The sequence below is a fragment of the Eimeria tenella genome, genomic scaffold (assembly GCF_000499545.2).
Source record: "Eimeria tenella Houghton genomic scaffold, Eth_scaff87, whole genome shotgun sequence".
Classification (NCBI taxonomy): Eukaryota; Apicomplexa; class Conoidasida; order Eucoccidiorida; family Eimeriidae; genus Eimeria; species Eimeria tenella.
Genome location: NW_013543461.1, coordinates 92,397 through 108,252, shown reverse-complemented (window position 1 = coordinate 108,252; position 15,856 = coordinate 92,397). Strand labels below are relative to the sequence as shown.

At 49.9% G+C, this 15,856-nt stretch overlaps 2 protein-coding genes across 2 annotated transcripts; one reads left to right on the top strand and one right to left on the bottom strand.

Annotated features, from left to right (window-relative positions):
- Nucleotides 1-5,651: 5,651 nt before the first annotated feature.
- Nucleotides 5,652-10,641, bottom strand: ETH_00013660 (ankyrin repeat-containing protein, putative; the record flags this gene model as incomplete). The annotated part of the gene is made up of 10 exons (XM_013378457.1): nucleotides 5,652-6,096; nucleotides 6,203-6,342; nucleotides 6,500-6,825; nucleotides 7,201-7,378; nucleotides 7,487-7,602; nucleotides 7,719-7,806; nucleotides 7,927-8,097; nucleotides 8,284-8,481; nucleotides 8,612-8,800; nucleotides 8,965-10,641. The coding sequence occupies 10 exons, from the start codon at nucleotides 10,639-10,641 to the stop codon at nucleotides 5,652-5,654; spliced, it is 3,528 nt and encodes a 1,175-aa protein (XP_013233911.1).
- Nucleotides 10,642-11,672: 1,031 nt separating this feature from the next.
- ETH_00013655 (uncharacterized protein) lies at nucleotides 11,673-12,080 on the top strand (the record flags this gene model as incomplete). Its single annotated transcript, XM_013378456.1, has 1 exon — nucleotides 11,673-12,080. The coding sequence occupies one exon, from the start codon at nucleotides 11,673-11,675 to the stop codon at nucleotides 12,078-12,080; it is 408 nt and encodes a 135-aa protein (XP_013233910.1).
- Nucleotides 12,081-15,856: the final 3,776 nt, after the last annotated feature.

The window sequence follows — 15,856 nt, the reverse complement described above, 5'->3', positions numbered from 1 at the left end:
AGAGCATGCTGATTTCGATGGGTGTTCTGCTACACCTAAAATGGGATCATGTGTCTCTCGATCTGCGTGCCATCGCTGGCTGCACACGCGGCAGTGTTAGTCCCAAAGCCAGTCCTATTCGCAGAGCGCATTGAGCCTAATACGTAACAGGAGCCAGGTTTCCTTAGCTAATACATCGCTTATCGTGCCTGACACTTACAATACTAATTCGTACAACATCGGAAGTTTATTTCTGAGCAAAATTGCAGTGCCACAAACTACACAATCTGGTCTTTTTGTTATCGCATCATGCCTCGAGGTGCCTCTGCCGTCAGAAGCCCAAATGCTCGTTTGCGTCATTGTGAAGCTCGGCAGTGAATCAGGACCATCGCTTCTGGCAAGAATTAATGCTCCCCCCGGCAAGCTATAGAGAACCGCCGCCTCTCAACCTCGCAGTAAATCGTCAAGGTACTTGGTTACAGCTGGACTCACCTCTTTTTAAAGCGCATGTCGAAGCTCTATCAAAAATAGGCTTTTGAGCAAAACAATGTGCGATGGCTGGCCAGAAGCTCATTCTTTATCAGATCACAGTGTTTGTGGAACCTGCGTATCCAATAGCCAAACGTTTAGATCCCTTTAATATCGCGGCTGCCTCGAAGAAAATTACTTTAAAAGCAAAAATCAGCCACTGCTTCTCCTGGTGCCAACGTAGAAATCTGCAATGTCTTCGTTTCTTTTCAAAGCAACAAGAATACTGCAAATCTTTACACTAGTACTGTGTCGGCGGAGCTGAGGAGATGCGCCGACCTGTCCCCTAATTTGCTCTGGAACCGAGAACTCCGTGGGTTTGGGCAAAATATACTTTCCGCGATGTCGCACTGCCTTCCTGATGGGCAAATACTAGGCGCTTTCAAAACGATTCTTACGAGAGACTCGTGGCGCACATTTGCGCAGCATTTCTGAGGTTTCAGGAATTGCTATGACTGTAAAGAGCGGAGCCAATCACAGGAAAAGGATTATCCAGCATCGAAATAATCGATGCTGGATAATGAAAAACAGTGCATAAAGCGTAGTGGATTGGTACACTGTGCCAGGCACTGTACTATAATGTTGCGTTGAAAACAACAGAGACTGAGAAATTTAAGTTGGTAGAGAAAAATTGATAGGGAAAGTAGCGTAATTCGTTTAGTTTAACAAATTGAATTTTTCCAGTAGACAAGGCAGGCTAGGTCTAGAATTGTCTGTAGCTACGCAGTTTGGGGCGAGCAGTGTCCCCGGTGTTTCCAGTAGTTATACGCACACAGAGTGAGAGAAAAGACGCTCTCCTTTTTCGAGTTCAGGTCACAAGACAAGTACTGTTCACGTTTAGAATGCATGACTCGTCGCCTTCACCCAGCAGAGGTAATAATGAACTTCCAGCCAGCAGCGAATACCGTATAGGAGCGGAGCCGTGCATAACTCTGCAGACACCGCTGTACAGCAAGCAAGCTGGCATTGGATTGAGCCATGTAGAAGCGAAAGGCACCTGGCAGCTAACTCAAGGGCGCGACCAACTAGACGGTAAAACAAGCAGTTCTACACTTTGCGGGACGAGCTAGCATCTTTGGTTGTTCCTTACAGGTATGGAACCCATACAACAAGCCAAAAATATTACATATAAGATATTTTCTTGCGGAGTGAAGCTAGGTGTTCTCCATGTTAACTGCTGGATAGCTGCTGTCCAGGCAATGTCATACAGATGCTGCAACACTGTATAGCAATCCATATGCCCAAACAAGCAGTTTTCTTCGCAGTTTTCTTCCTTCTTCATACAGACCTCAATGTGGACGGCACACGGTTAAATTATATTCACCAAATAAGCGTGTAGTACCTTGCATATTCGAATGCTACTGAAGCTTGGGCGCACTGTTCGGCGTCTAAATCCCCGTATGCACATGGCTTGTCGCAGTTTTCTGAGGTTGTCACCAGGCGTTTCGCTGTTTCCTACAAAGCCGCTGTAGGCCAAGCCCCCTGCTGCCTCTGCTTTTTAGTCTGCATTTCCTGAATTCCTGTTATCTTAACCCGTTGTGAATATGGTGGTGTTCAGGGCGTCGTGAGGCCTTTAACCTGTTGTGAATATGGTGGTGTTCAGGGCGTCGTGAGGCCTGTAACTACAACTGCAGCACCGCATTGGGCATCGTGAAGTTGGGGCGCAGCGCAATATATGTCACAAGGGGGAAAACGAACAAACAGTGGAATATTCTGAGGTTTCTGCCAGCGTTCGGTTCTACCAGAAAGAAGTGCTTGGAGAACCTGCCACACCCAGAGAATGTGTGAGAAAATATCAGAGTCAACGCGAATAAACACAAAAGTCGCACAGCTGACAAGAAATTGGGAATACTATCTCTGTACAAATGAGGTAGAGTCTTTGTCCTTGACAGCCTGATGCCTCCTGATGGCTACAATCGTAGCCTAAAAGTAGCCGTAAAAGAGTGCTACCATCCTTGGAAGGGCCTTCGAAGGGCGCACCAATATTCGAAAAGGACTTGGAAGAATGTCCTCATCTTCGGAAGGGCCTTCGAAGAGCCTGCCCATCTTCGTAGGGCCGTAGATACATCCATAGCTTACGGGCTTACCAGGCTAGCTAGTACTACTGACTAATCTGCACAGCTAGTAAGAGTTTTCACAAACATGAAACAAGACACGTAATCAGTGTTCCGTCATTTCCTAAGAACTGCCCCATATTATGAGATGCTTTGTATCACAAAGTGGACTGGCTGGTTTCCCAGGCTTCTGTAATGACAGCGTAGCCCTCCTCGAAGCCGTTCTTAACTTCCGAAAAGGCGTTATCTAGTTTTCTGTGTCCCTCAATTTGCATCAAACTAAATCGTTTGAGACAGCCAGTTCAGTTCCGTCGTCAAAACATATTTTGCGAGGGGAACAGTCGAACGTGTATCCATGTCTTTCTTCCTTCATCACTCTATAAGCTTGATTTGAACTCAGTCCTTGAATTTTACTGATAAAAGCACAACGGGAATGCTTTATCAGGACCTCATCTGTAATGAGCCTAGTCTCTGTTCGCAATGCATGCACGGTAGTACGCTCTATTTGACCCCACTGAGACAGTAGGCTAGATAGCACCATCTTCGTTTTAGTAGATATCTGTTTGACTCTACATTGATTGGCATTCGTCTTTTTGGCAGTTTACTAGCAGACGATGGATAGCTCACTTGGACGTCGGGGCCGCCTAACGAGACTCGCAACCAAGTCCCACGTGAGACTTTCAGTGGTTATGCGTGTTTCTGGGGATGAGTCAGCTGTGAATAGCATCCCAAGTACAGCAGAGATCTCAATTCCAGACAGTCTCTGTTCGGGCTACGTGCGCTTCTCAGCGACGAAGCAAAACCCTGGGGATAGCGGAGCTAACTTCAGCCTTCAAAGACCTCTCAGTAGGCCATCAACACAGCAAACCATTGACATTGACAGTAGTGTGTAGTTCTTCTTTTTGATCTAGACCAGGTTAGCTCTGAATGAACTTCTGCGTATCTTCACTGATCCTAGGGAGGCGACAGCTTGATACTCACGGCGAAGGCAGGGAATCTCGCAAGACGCTTGGTGGGGCCAAATGATGCTGTAGTAGCGGATGCATCTCTGTATCCTTGTTTTGTTTATCTTGCCGAAGCTCCGCTTTTAACTGCCGGTGTGGCGTGAGGAGCTCAGCAGGTTCCACGTGGAGCTGTGTTCTATCTCCCTGTCGCTGGGTTTCGATCCCCAAAAGAAAAGAGAAGGTTAAGGACAAACTCATCATGAATTTGATTCTGACTATCTGTTTTTGATCAGGGACTGGCTCCCTCGCTTAGGGAGATCGAGGAACTGGCTGCAGTTGCAGGGGAGTACTGCGACATCTCCACCTTCGCAAAATTTTGTAGAGAGGTAAGAAAAACACGCAGAGAAGTTCAACAGCATCAGGACTGTTGTAACGCATTGCATCCATTTCCTTACTATGGCATCAGGCCGTGCTCTGCACAATACTAGAGCAAACCGGGTAGTTTCAGCATAGGAAACCTCGCCTTGCGATGAGAAATCTCCACTCAGGTGACTCACTGCAACGACAGCCCAAAGCTTTTTTCGGAGCTTTTTTGCTGTTACGATTCGTCAAACACCGGGAAGGTGCCTTTGCGAGTCGCAAAAAATATCCTGCGCAACTGTGGAGAGGTGCTGACGAACGAAGAAATAGATGCAGTATTTGCGGACTTAGGGGTTTCTAACGATGAAGTTGACTACATGGCTTTCTGCGAAAGGTCAGGTTTGGTGAATATCTGGTGACATAACTCAGAGCGTTCCTCAAAAGGAACGAGTGCTCATCTGGGCGGCGACCCCGGAGCAGTCCATAGAATACCGCGGCTGTGGCTTGCTCATTGCTTTCCGCAGGCTTTTGTCTGAGAGCTGAAAACTTTCGGCCGCAGTTGGGGGAATGCGTATCAGAGATGAACGACCAGCTGGAGTTGCATCCCTGTCGCAATCACACTACGACCAGGGGCTACCCTACATTTGTGGTCAGTGGGTTGCGGTACTTCCCCCTGGCCCCGCTGGGGTTGGCTGCTAAGTGTCGAGCTCGCGATTCACCAGTGAGGTTGGAAGGCAAGTCAGTTGGTTTTAGGCTTAGTAGCTCAGTGGTACAGAGATGTTGGGGGTCCAGTAAACTGCGCCTTTCATTTCGAAGTCCCGTTAACCTCAGAAGGGACGTCGCCATTCACCTGTTTGCATAGGTGTAACAGACACCGATTCAAGTTAGTTCGATTGTGACACAACTTGCGGATAAACAAACAAACAAATTGGACGCAGTGGTTCAGAAACTATCCGCTTGGAATTTCGTCCCATTAAGCTACTCCTACGTGCTCTAGCAGCGCGAAAACGGGACAACAGCTACGGCGTTAGGATCTGCCCACGGTATGACGAAAGTACAACTGTTGTGGCCCGCAAAAGCCTCCGCAGTTCAACATGCGTGTCCAATGGTCCTGGCTGTATTTCGTGGCCAACCAGTAATCATGGGCACACAGGTCCAACCTACCACAACAAACTCTACACCTCAACTGAAACACATTTTGCGTGCACCGCAATGAAATGGTAGTCGGTCTTCTGGACTCATTCATCTTGCTATAGCGTCGCTCGCTGCTGCAGAAGGGCCACACTTCCTGTGGACCATCGAGGGGCGTCACGCCACTGTGCGACTCGCTGACAGCGAGCTTTGACGATTTGGTGGAAGGCATATGCCCGAACCATATCTAACATTTCTCAAAAGGCGACAGACACGAGCGTACAGATCGCACACTATAATGCACTCGGCAGCACAGATTCCCACCAATCACCCATGCACCAGTCACATCAAGCAGTCCAACGGTGCTCCTCATGATTAAGGATGGGAATTGTGGAACGATGTGACAGCGTTAGGTGAATATCTCAGGTAATGCAACGTCGCGCTTGTCTGTGCCCTTGACGTGCGCCGGTGCGCCCGACACAATGACCATCTCGTCCTCTACCAGTGGCCCGCTACAATGCACACTCCACGTAGAAGAGCGCGGTTCCAGGAAGGACACACTCTAACACGTGTACGACACACTTCAAAGGACCTGCACGGCTGTTTGCACGTGCAGCACAAATACGAGAGCCTTTCTAGAACGAGCGGCCGCAGGTCACTTCGCCTTGGCCGCTCGAAAGAGGGACATTGGCAGCTTCGCAACTTGCAGAACTGTCTTGGGCTCAATCTTAAGTTTCTTTCCAGAGCGCTTCCTGCTGCTGCTGGACGGACTTGGGGCAGCACCCCGGCTGTGGCCTGACATGGCGCCGTGGGCCTCTCCATCACTCCGCGAGACTCTCGGATCAGCACCCTCCAAACCGCCTTGCTTACCTCTGCTACTGCTGCGGCTAATGCTCTTCTTCCGAAAAAAACGGGCACCTTCCCCGCCGCTCCCCGAGTCTGACTCCACATGGGAGCTACTGCCGCCTTCATCACGTAGTGCGCTCAGCATAGACTGCAGCATGCCACTAGAGGGCGCATGACGCCTTGACGTGTCCCGACTACGGTATAGACGCAGGAATCGACGCAAGACGCGTTTGTCACTGCCAGGCGTCAATAATCTGCAGACAACAACCAACACCTAGCCCTTACTTGATTCTGTTGGTGTAACATTTGTAAATCAGCAGACAGGACGACTGTCCATCCATGAAAGATAAGGATACGTACCGCTCATTCGCTATGGCAAGTGCCGTGTTCCCCGCCTCGTCTTGCGTCATGACATCCGCACCCATTTCCATCAATGTTGCAGCCACTGAATATTGGCCGAAAAATAGCGCAGCTAGTAACGCGGTACGCCCTTGAGAATCCTGTTTCCAACAATCACAAGAAACCGCACGCGGTCATGCCTTGCAAAAAAATTCCGACAGCTTCCAACCCTTCTCTTGCGAATAACCAAATGACATCACTTCGTTTCGGGGAGCTATACTCTCTGTAGTTTCTGTCAGAGGCCAAATTACAACAAACCTTAGCTTCGAGATCAATGGATTTCGCCTTCTTTAGAATGGTTTTTGCGATCTTGTCATTTCTCAAACGAATGCAAACAAGTAAAGGAGTTTCTCCTTCTGTTTTTTCCGCTTTGTTGCAATCCAGTACTTGAGTTTGCGTTGCAAGAATCCACTTCCCCTCACACATTTTCTCCCCCTGCGCGTTTTCCATGACTTGAAGCTGCGGCTGTTGTTGAAGACTATTAGGGTGCACTTTCACTCTGTATGGCTCTTGGGTGTGATCTAGGAAATAATTGACCATATCTTCATGATTCTCCATACATGCTACAATTAGAGGAGTCATTCCTGAAGTGCACACAGTCGAAAGAAGCCACTGGTCGGAAACGCACTGACGCTGTGCGAAATGAATGCTATGATCAATGTTATGAAATCTCGATACTGCTGTGCGTCTAATCGACCACGAGGCAGATGCTGCCAAGTTTACACAAACTTCGCGGCACAGGCAAGCTAATGAAACTCCATGGCTTCAATGCATTGATACTGTGTGAACAAGGAGTGCGTAATTTGTTCCTGCTTGTCGTGAGTGCAAAGCGCCCTTCAACTGGTGAGACTGCTTTGACTCCTGGTACTGGTACTACGATGCACAAAAGCGGGCATACAGCGCATCGTCTAGTGCTTGGGTTTGCGTTGACCTGCATGCTGCGGCATGCGACGACTAACCTTCAAAGTTGGCTTTGTTCACATCCGCTCCGTGATCAATCAGACGCTCTACGCAGCTCCCTAGTCCTTCCTCCGTGGCAGCTAAAAGAGCAGTCTGGCCCCCCTCACCCCGTGCGTCTACGTTGCACCCGCTTGCTAGCAGCAACTCTAGCACTTGAACACGTCCTTGTTTTGCTGCCTGCTCAACGCCGCAGCAAAGCATAAACGCCACATCACTTGGCTTCTAACCTAGTCGAAAAACAATAATGCGGGACAGAAGCAACAGATTTTGCAAGAAGTTCCGAACCTGCAAGAGCGGCTTGGACCACAGCGGGTGTGTGCGGTTCATCAGGTCTGGGTACTTCTCGATTAACAGTTCGATGCTTTCGACGTCATTTTTAGCCACAGCGCAGCTCAACACATCTGCAAACAAGACGGGAATAATTATAAACACCAGATTTTCGATCGAAGCGAAGATGCTTTGCGAACTGTTAACTGCCCCCCAACATCTTGCACGCTCTCGTCTATGTCGAACTCACCAGTCAAAACCCATCTCTTTCCCTTCTCAGCTCCCGCACCCGCCTCTAGGAAAAGAGGCAACCAATTTGGGTTAAGCTGATACGCCATCTGTCGCAAGGACAAATGCAACCCAAGAGCATTATGAGGCAAAAGTTACATTTGCTCAAACCAAGGTGCTCAGAGAGCCCGCAAGACTGCGTCATTTCCGTTTTACGTTAACCTACTCACCAACGTGGGGGTGTACGAATTGTGGCCCCGGGAGTTCGGGTCTCCTCCAGCCTTCAATATAATCCTGATGATCTCTGGTGAGTTAACTTCGCACGCTACACACAACGCGCTTTTGTACGTCCTAACGCCTGGGCACTTCACATCCACCGCCGCTCCTCGGGCGAGCAGACGCTGCAATCAAGCAGATACAAGCGACACGCAACAAACGAAAACTCATCGCACACATAGATCCCATGAGTCAGCAAACCAACAAAGCGGCATCGGAAAAACAACTTCACCAAATACAAGCATGCACCCCATCCTTAGATTCGTCCAAATCACGCATCTGTGCCTCCATCCAAAAGGCTTCCTGCGTACTTTTACGATCTCTGCGTCATTGCGCCGTATTGCCGTCTGGAGGGGAAAGTGGGCGCAGCGCAAGTCATGTGGGTTTGGCGACACGCCGAGGTCAAGAAGCGCCTCCACAAGGTCCAGACGGGAGGCTTCACACGCCCGTAGAAGCGGAGACTTCCCCAAATAGTCACACACATCAATTTGTGCTCCACGCTTGATCAGCTGCAGCCATCCATACACAACATGTTCGCAGCACATCAACCAGCCACCATTGCAGAGCTCCATGTTAAGACTAAACAAACCCGAGCAGCAATCGAACCTCAGTGCACTACAGTGTCTAAAAGCTGCGTACTACTTTCAAAGTCTCCTGGTCTTGAGTTTGTATAGCAATCGAGACGGGCAGCGTGAGGACATTGACGCCCCCATCCTCGGAGGTGTCAACAACAAACGGCGCATTGACCAGCAGCTCGCTGCCACGCTTGGCCTGTAGCGTCAGTAGAAAACTACCACGGTAGGGAGCCGACGCACAAAGTTCCGTAAACTGCAAAAGAAGCACATTCGCAGAAACCAACAAAGGTGCGCTTGGATGCGTCAGCCGCAGAAGACTCCAACAATTAAAGAAAGTACCATATCGAGCCAGACTCCAGTATATAACTAAGTAGGCCAACTGCGCCCGCGCCGCCGCCGCGCAGCCGTGCTCCCTACCTCTTTCTGTACCACCTTCGTCAACGACGAGATCTGGTCATGAAGACCGAGCTTAACCGCGTGACAAAACGAGCGGTAGTGCGTCTCCATCCCAACCTTTGAAAGAAGGCACTTAGATGCAAGAGACCCTACAATTTCAAGCGATGGTACGACGGGATGCTTCTCTTCCTCCTCCGCAGCAGCGAGGCTTTCAGCCGCAGCAACGCCCGCCGCATCTGCTGCTGCCGTAGTGTGCTCAATGGCGGTTTGACACGCGATAGCAGCTCCTTCTCCTGCAGTCACTGCAGCAGCGAGTGACTCTAGCTGTTGCTGGAGGCGCAACACGAGCTCTCTCTGAGCCCGAACTGCACAGCGATCAGGATCATCTGGCTGGAGCTCCACCGGTTCTCCGTCGACCTGAATGGGTTCCAGCTGTATCTGATTACCCAGTGCCCTCTCCTTCTCCTCTAACAATGCCTGTTGCTGCTGCAGCCTCTCTGCCACTGCCGCGTGCTGCTCCGTTAATGCCTTTGCCTGTTCCATGTGCTGAATGTGCTCCTTCTCCTGCTGCTGCAAAAGCCGCCGCAGCTGTTTCTCCTCCTGCAACTTCTTTTCGTAATCCCTCCTGTGCCGCTTATTAACTGCCGTTGCATTCGCAACAAGACGATCCGCTAAGGCTGTTGCTGCGTCCAGTCTCATATTCGTGAAAGATGCATCGAAATGCAGCAGATTCGGCCAGTTGTCTGACGAGAAGTCCGTCGCCACGTTTGTAAAGGTCAGCTCGTTGCTCCTTGCACAGCGGAGAGAGAGTCGCTCCAAATAGGGGAGATAGGTCGTAAGCAGCGCTGCAAGCCCCTTGTTGGTCACCTCATAGCAAAAGTCCAGGCAAAGACTCTTCAGCACTCCTCCGATTATATTGTCTTCTTTCCTCCCGTGCAAAACGTCCATCAAACGTGCTACTGATGCATCTTTAAGTAAAGAACAACCACTAAAATCCAGAGAAAGACCCGCGGCCCGCACTTCCGGATGCACCGCCTTGCACGCCAGCGGAACCACCTGCTCCATTAACACACGGGCGTCAACCCCACGGAACATGCCAAAGGACAGCACGCCATCGGCCGGCCGATACTTGTGCTTGCAAAGCAGACGGCAGGTCTGGCGCAACAATAAAATCCCCTCCGCGTCGAGTAGCTTCTCAACGTGCGGTAAATACAGACGCCAGCGATCGTTTAAACCCGCTGGGGCAGCACGGGGGGCCGTCCCTGTAGCCGCCGTGGATGCAGCACCTCCTTGATGCTGCTGATGCTGCTGCTGTCTCAGCTGCTGCGCTGCAGCCGCAGCTGCTTGCTGCTGCTGCAGTTGCTGCTGCTGCAGTTGCTGCTGCTGCAATGCAGCAACCTGCTGCTGCGCTGCAGCGGCTGCAGCTGCCCTCGACGCAGGCACCTGTTGCACTGTAACTGTGCCCAGCGTCGCTGGGGGAACTAAGTCGTCCAGAATCTCCGGCTGGCCAATGGCCGCTGTAATTCGCGCCATCTCCGCTTCGTCTACTTCGCTTATAGTAACGCCGCTGAGAGCTCCCCCATCTGCGGCTAGGCCAGGAAGTTGTCCTACGGGAGCCACGTCCACCTCTATGGGTCCCTCCCCCAAAGTAAGATTATCCTGCATCTCAGGATGCAGTGACTCGTTGTGATGAGTCATCTTCGAGTAAGTTAGACTAACTCAGCGTAAGTGTTCCTCCCGGCAGTCAGTGGTGGACCTGACTACCCCAGTGTACCCACAACAAAAGCGCGTGAAAGAAAACAGATGACCTAGACAAACTCAGCGGTGCGCTCTTCCACAGCGCCAACGGATTCCCAAAGCCACCGCTGCCACATGCGCAATAAACCACAAGGGAAATCCGAGTCCGCTTGGACGTATATTGACCACAGTAATCCCCTAGGGCTAAACAACGAAGAGCAACGAATTGCGCAACAAGAATAAATCCGTCTGAACGTGGTTGCGAATATGGGCTTCCCATAGAAGAAAACCCTCCGAAATAAGTTCAGCTCCGGATGCCACCACAACCGCCGGTGTGACGGCGCCAACCGCACAATTCAACCAGTATATGAATACTAAGCGGAAGACCTCTACTCGTTGTCCTGGTCGATTTAAAGCACCGGAAAAAGCAGCTTTTAGGATGAACCAACTCCGCCTGGGATTTGGCGCTACACGACTTGGCCAACCATTTTTTGCAGAGCGAGCAGAGGCTCCGCAACTCCTCTTTCCCGACGTATGGGCACGTCGACGTCCCGCTAAACCGAGGAAGCGGTTATTTAATGGATGGCGCCACGGGGAGCTCCCTGAGGGCCAGATGCACGGCCGCCGGCCATCTTCCACCAGAAGACGCGAGCGAGAGTCACCAGCTGAAGCAGGCGATGTTGGCTCAGCAGGCTGGCTCCACTGTCGCCAACGACATCAGGTAAAGGCTAATGGAACCAAGAAGGCGATCCTTATCCTTCCCACTACTAAGTAGCAGGAGTTCGAAGACCGGCGCATAAGACGAGTACGTGCGCCACCAGGCAGCGGCACAGGTGTCGCTCTAGATGGTAGGGAAAATACTCTCACAGCCAGCGCGCACGGTGTTGTCAAGCCAGTATAAGTGATACTTCTAGTTAAATCCGACACCTACTCGCGTGGATGCTTCAGCTACACCCCTCGTCAGCCGTATCGGCGTGCGCGTTGCTCCCACGATGCGGGGAGGCCGCACCGGCCGATTGGAGCTGCTGTTCTTCTTCACAGATGATTGGAAAAGGTCCTCGTCGCTGCTGTTGCTTCTGCTGCTGCTGCAGCAAAGAGAGAGGGAACCCCGCCGTCCAAGCGACGCAGCCACTGAAGCTGCTGCTGTTAGGAAAGGACACGGAAGGCCCCGCATAGGAAGCCTACCTTTGCTTCTAGAGAGAGCCAAACGACTTCTCACCCAAAGGCGTAGAATGCCGGACTCTGCCAATGTCATTGTAGTCTCAGACGTCAAGGCTGCTGTTGCTGCTGCACCGCTGCTCGCTGCGGCTGGGGCGGCCAGCAGCGGCTTTTCTGCAGCTGTCGCGGTGTTAAATCTCTCGCTTCAGAAGCTTTTTGCATGTGCTAGCTCAACGCTCTAAACGTTTGCACCAGCGTCTGCCTTGTCTTTTGGATTCTTGTCCCTCGACACCCTGCACTGCGGGTGCGTCATCACAGGTGTCAGGCCAGCAGAAAGAGTCGACTAGAAACGGCTCAGTCTTAGACGCTTAGTAAAGCCGGGTCGTTCATAAAAGTGTTGGTCTGGACTACGATCTACTTCACGAATCCAGATGCTTCAGCAGTGGTTGCGGCAGTGTGACTTTCTCTAGTGGCAACGTATTGTTCCTGTTTGGGACTAGTGTAGTTGGTAGTTGGTGCTTTTAACTTTCGATGTAGTACTGGCGAAGGAGAATTCAGAGTGAGTCCTGCGTCTAGAGTTCCCTCTCTGTGCAGCAGTTCGTCTGGAAACTTACACATGCGGCTTCATCGTTGGAGAGGCTGGCAGCTAATGGTATGATACCTGTGCTTAATGTTTGAGATTATTGAGAAGTTTGTTTCTTCTCTCAAGCGCTTTAGTTTGTCGTCCAGTGATCTCATTCTTCGGTGCCAAGGTTCAATTTGGGTCTCCACTAGGTTGCAGACATCACTAGGTTCAGCACACCTGCAACTTGTGAGGAGCCTGGGCAACTTTGCCAGAAAAAGGGGCTTCTCTCGGCCGATGTAAAAACGACCGGCCTAGGAAATAGTAAAGTGGAGAAAGATGGCTTTGCAGTGCTGCATTCTGCGTTGAGGCTTACAGTGCGTTAGATGGTGCACAATACACCGCATGTACCCCTTCCAAAAATGTCGGGATTTATCTCTAGAAAGCATAGTCAAGACGACATATCGCAGAGAGCCCTTTACAGGAAGCAAGGGTGACCTCAGCTGGGAAGGTCGAGCTGCACGAAGGCTCAAGGGCTACGAAGCGCCACAGAACGCCAAAAATAGCAGCTGCACTGCGCTTCTTAACAATATAGCACGATGCGTGCACAGGACGTGAATTACAGGGTGCAGCTGCCGTAGCTCAGCAACACGCAGAACCTTAGAAAAGTCTGGCAATAAGTGCATACTCGATAGCATGGGGCACATGATTGCTCTCATGCGTGACCTAACAACCCTGACGCACAGAATACGTCAAGTTTTGGTAAGAGGCTTTTGTATTGTTAGAGCGTTAGATTCGCCTGTGCACTTCTTGTCTGTTATGCAGCAGGGAGCCACTGACCTTACAAAGGCCCAACTGCTGCTTGCTTAGCTTTTCCCAGCTAGTGTGGTCCTAGTGGAACATCATAATGATGACTGAAAACTGAAGAGTGCAGGCATACATTTTCATGAAGGCTGATTCATTCTGCTTTCTATTTGAACGGTAGAAGCATTTACGAGCCTCCGTGGTTGGAGGGTTGGGAACTTTTCCTCTTTCAAAGTACGTCTCGTTTGAACAGGACCATGCAGTGCTTTTGTACTTCTTTCCACTTATAAGCTGCCAGGCACCTGGTTCCTTTGTCCAATTGAAAAAAAACCCAAGGTTTTGTGTATTTCGAAGTGTGTATGTGCCTGTACAAGATGCTTTTGAACATAAATATGCCTACGTCTTAAAGGCAGTACTTGTGTGTATGGTGGACCATTTCACTCGTTATATTTCATATGTTCAATAAGGCAAATCCCTAACGCAGTTCCTTAGCCTCTTCTAGGAACATGCCTTCAAGAATTTCGAAGTAGGGTCACACAACTTTGGTACAATCATGTCTCATGGTGGTGTGCCTACCAAGGTTTGAAACCCCAATTTATAGCGTCAAGTGACACAAAACATCATTTTTTCGATGTGTGATGCTTGCAGCAGCTTTCGCGCGGTCTTTCTCTTTGTGTCTTATCTGACGAGTCTGGCCAGATAGCAAAAACAGCTCCAGAAGTTGCCAAACTTCAGGACCAAGCTACCATGTGTAGTGCGCTTTTTCCTCTCCTCCAGTCCTCTGTCGAGGGCCACTATGTGTAAGTGGCATTTAGTTTTTGACCTTCGACCGTCCTGGGTAGCTATATCAATACGTAGTGGTCCTGCAACCCTCTGGACCAAGCAGCCATTATCTGCGTCTCTTGTGCCACCTTGTGTTACTATTAGTGTACGTTCTAGGACTCCCCTAACAAGTTGGTCCATCTTGAGCCATAGTTGATAGTTTAATAGTCGCTATGGGACATTATACCACAGTGGGCTCTTCAGCAGAGAATGCACGTAAGTAACGGGCTGTTTTTCAGGAACAGGAGTTTGATTCTATGAAAAGCAGTTTGACAACACGTAGGAAAATATGCCGAATGCTTGGGAGTAAAATATAGGCAGATACGTTACGTAACTACATTACGAATATCTAAACCCAGATTTGCCCGGCTGGCCTTGCCGCCCGGCAAAGAGCACACTGTAAGTAATGCACAGCACTACAAAGTAGCGCATGTATGTGTTTTAGTGCTCTATACATCAGATTATTTATTCGATGAAAAAACTACAAAGTAATCGTGAAGCGGGGCCTAGTCCTCTGACGGTTAAGCCCAATGTACGATGAAGCGGCGTAAAAGTGTTCAGGATGGGGAGCGACACTGATGCTGCAAAAGGGAGAACTGCCATGCAAGGATGGTGGAACACCGAGAAAAGAATGTATCTTATTGTAAAATGGACCTAGTCCGAAGATGTTTGGATCCTTTCAATGTATAGACGGTTTCTTTGGTGAGAATCGCTACGTGTACAGATACGTACAAAAGCACAGCACGATAAAAATGAAGAAGCCAAGCTGCGAGCAGTTCACTGCACTATGTGTCGCAAGTTTAAAGAGCACTGACGTTCGCTGGGGATAGCTGCCTTTTATCATCCTCCTGGTAAGGTTAGGTCCCTCAAGCGCAGCCTTCAAGTGCAGCACTATCAAGGGATCATTCTAGTTCTTAATGCATACTTTTGAAAGACGATTCGTTGGAGTAATGATTGAGATGATCTCAGCGTGCTAGCAGTCATAAAGAACAGGATGCAGGTGCCCGTAAGCAACTCGAAGTTCGACTCTGTATACAGCATACAGGCGATGCTAGGTGTAGTGCCAGGCACTACAATTGACCTTCGTCGCCACCCCTCGCGAAAGGGCATGAATAATATAGAATATTTTAAGGCATAAGGCACCGCTGGATATTAGGAAATCATTAAAGGGAATAGAGTGCTCGCTAGCCAGCACCGGGTATGGGGCTGGATGCGAGGGTGGTGCCGTGACTCAGGCACTGACCCTCAGCGAGGGTCAACAGTCAGTCCTATTATTTTGGGATTTTCTCACCTCTCAATAATATGAACTCAGTTGTATATGGCCATTTAGGGTATACAGCAGTAGTTGGCGAGAATCATGGACTTTAGATAGTAGATGCAGAGTGTCCACTTAGTCAGACTAGCCCAGGGACCATACGTAGTAACAGTGTAGGCCAGCTGTACACTACACTAGGTCTTTCCGCTTAGCCGGGTATGGAACAGGTTACCTACTTTTCCTCCAGCAAGCTCTTTCAATCCAATAGTTGTACTCCTCGTCGTCGCTGCCCCCAACTAATTTCCCCATTTCTCATACTCAGCTTTGTCATGTGAAGTACCATAGCATACGTTTTGATGCGACTCATTTTTGCCTTCGTCGTCGCTATGTTTAGTGCTGTCCTGTTTCTACCATCGCTGGTCTCCTGCATCATTTGAGTCGTACCTCAATTTATTTCATCTCTTTCATCACGCAGTAGGCGCATTCGCTCCCTTTCTTCCTACGTTTGTCCAGTTTTTACGTTGTAGTGCCTTTTTTTGGGTGCAAATACTTCGCATGTGCGAAAGTTTCAGACG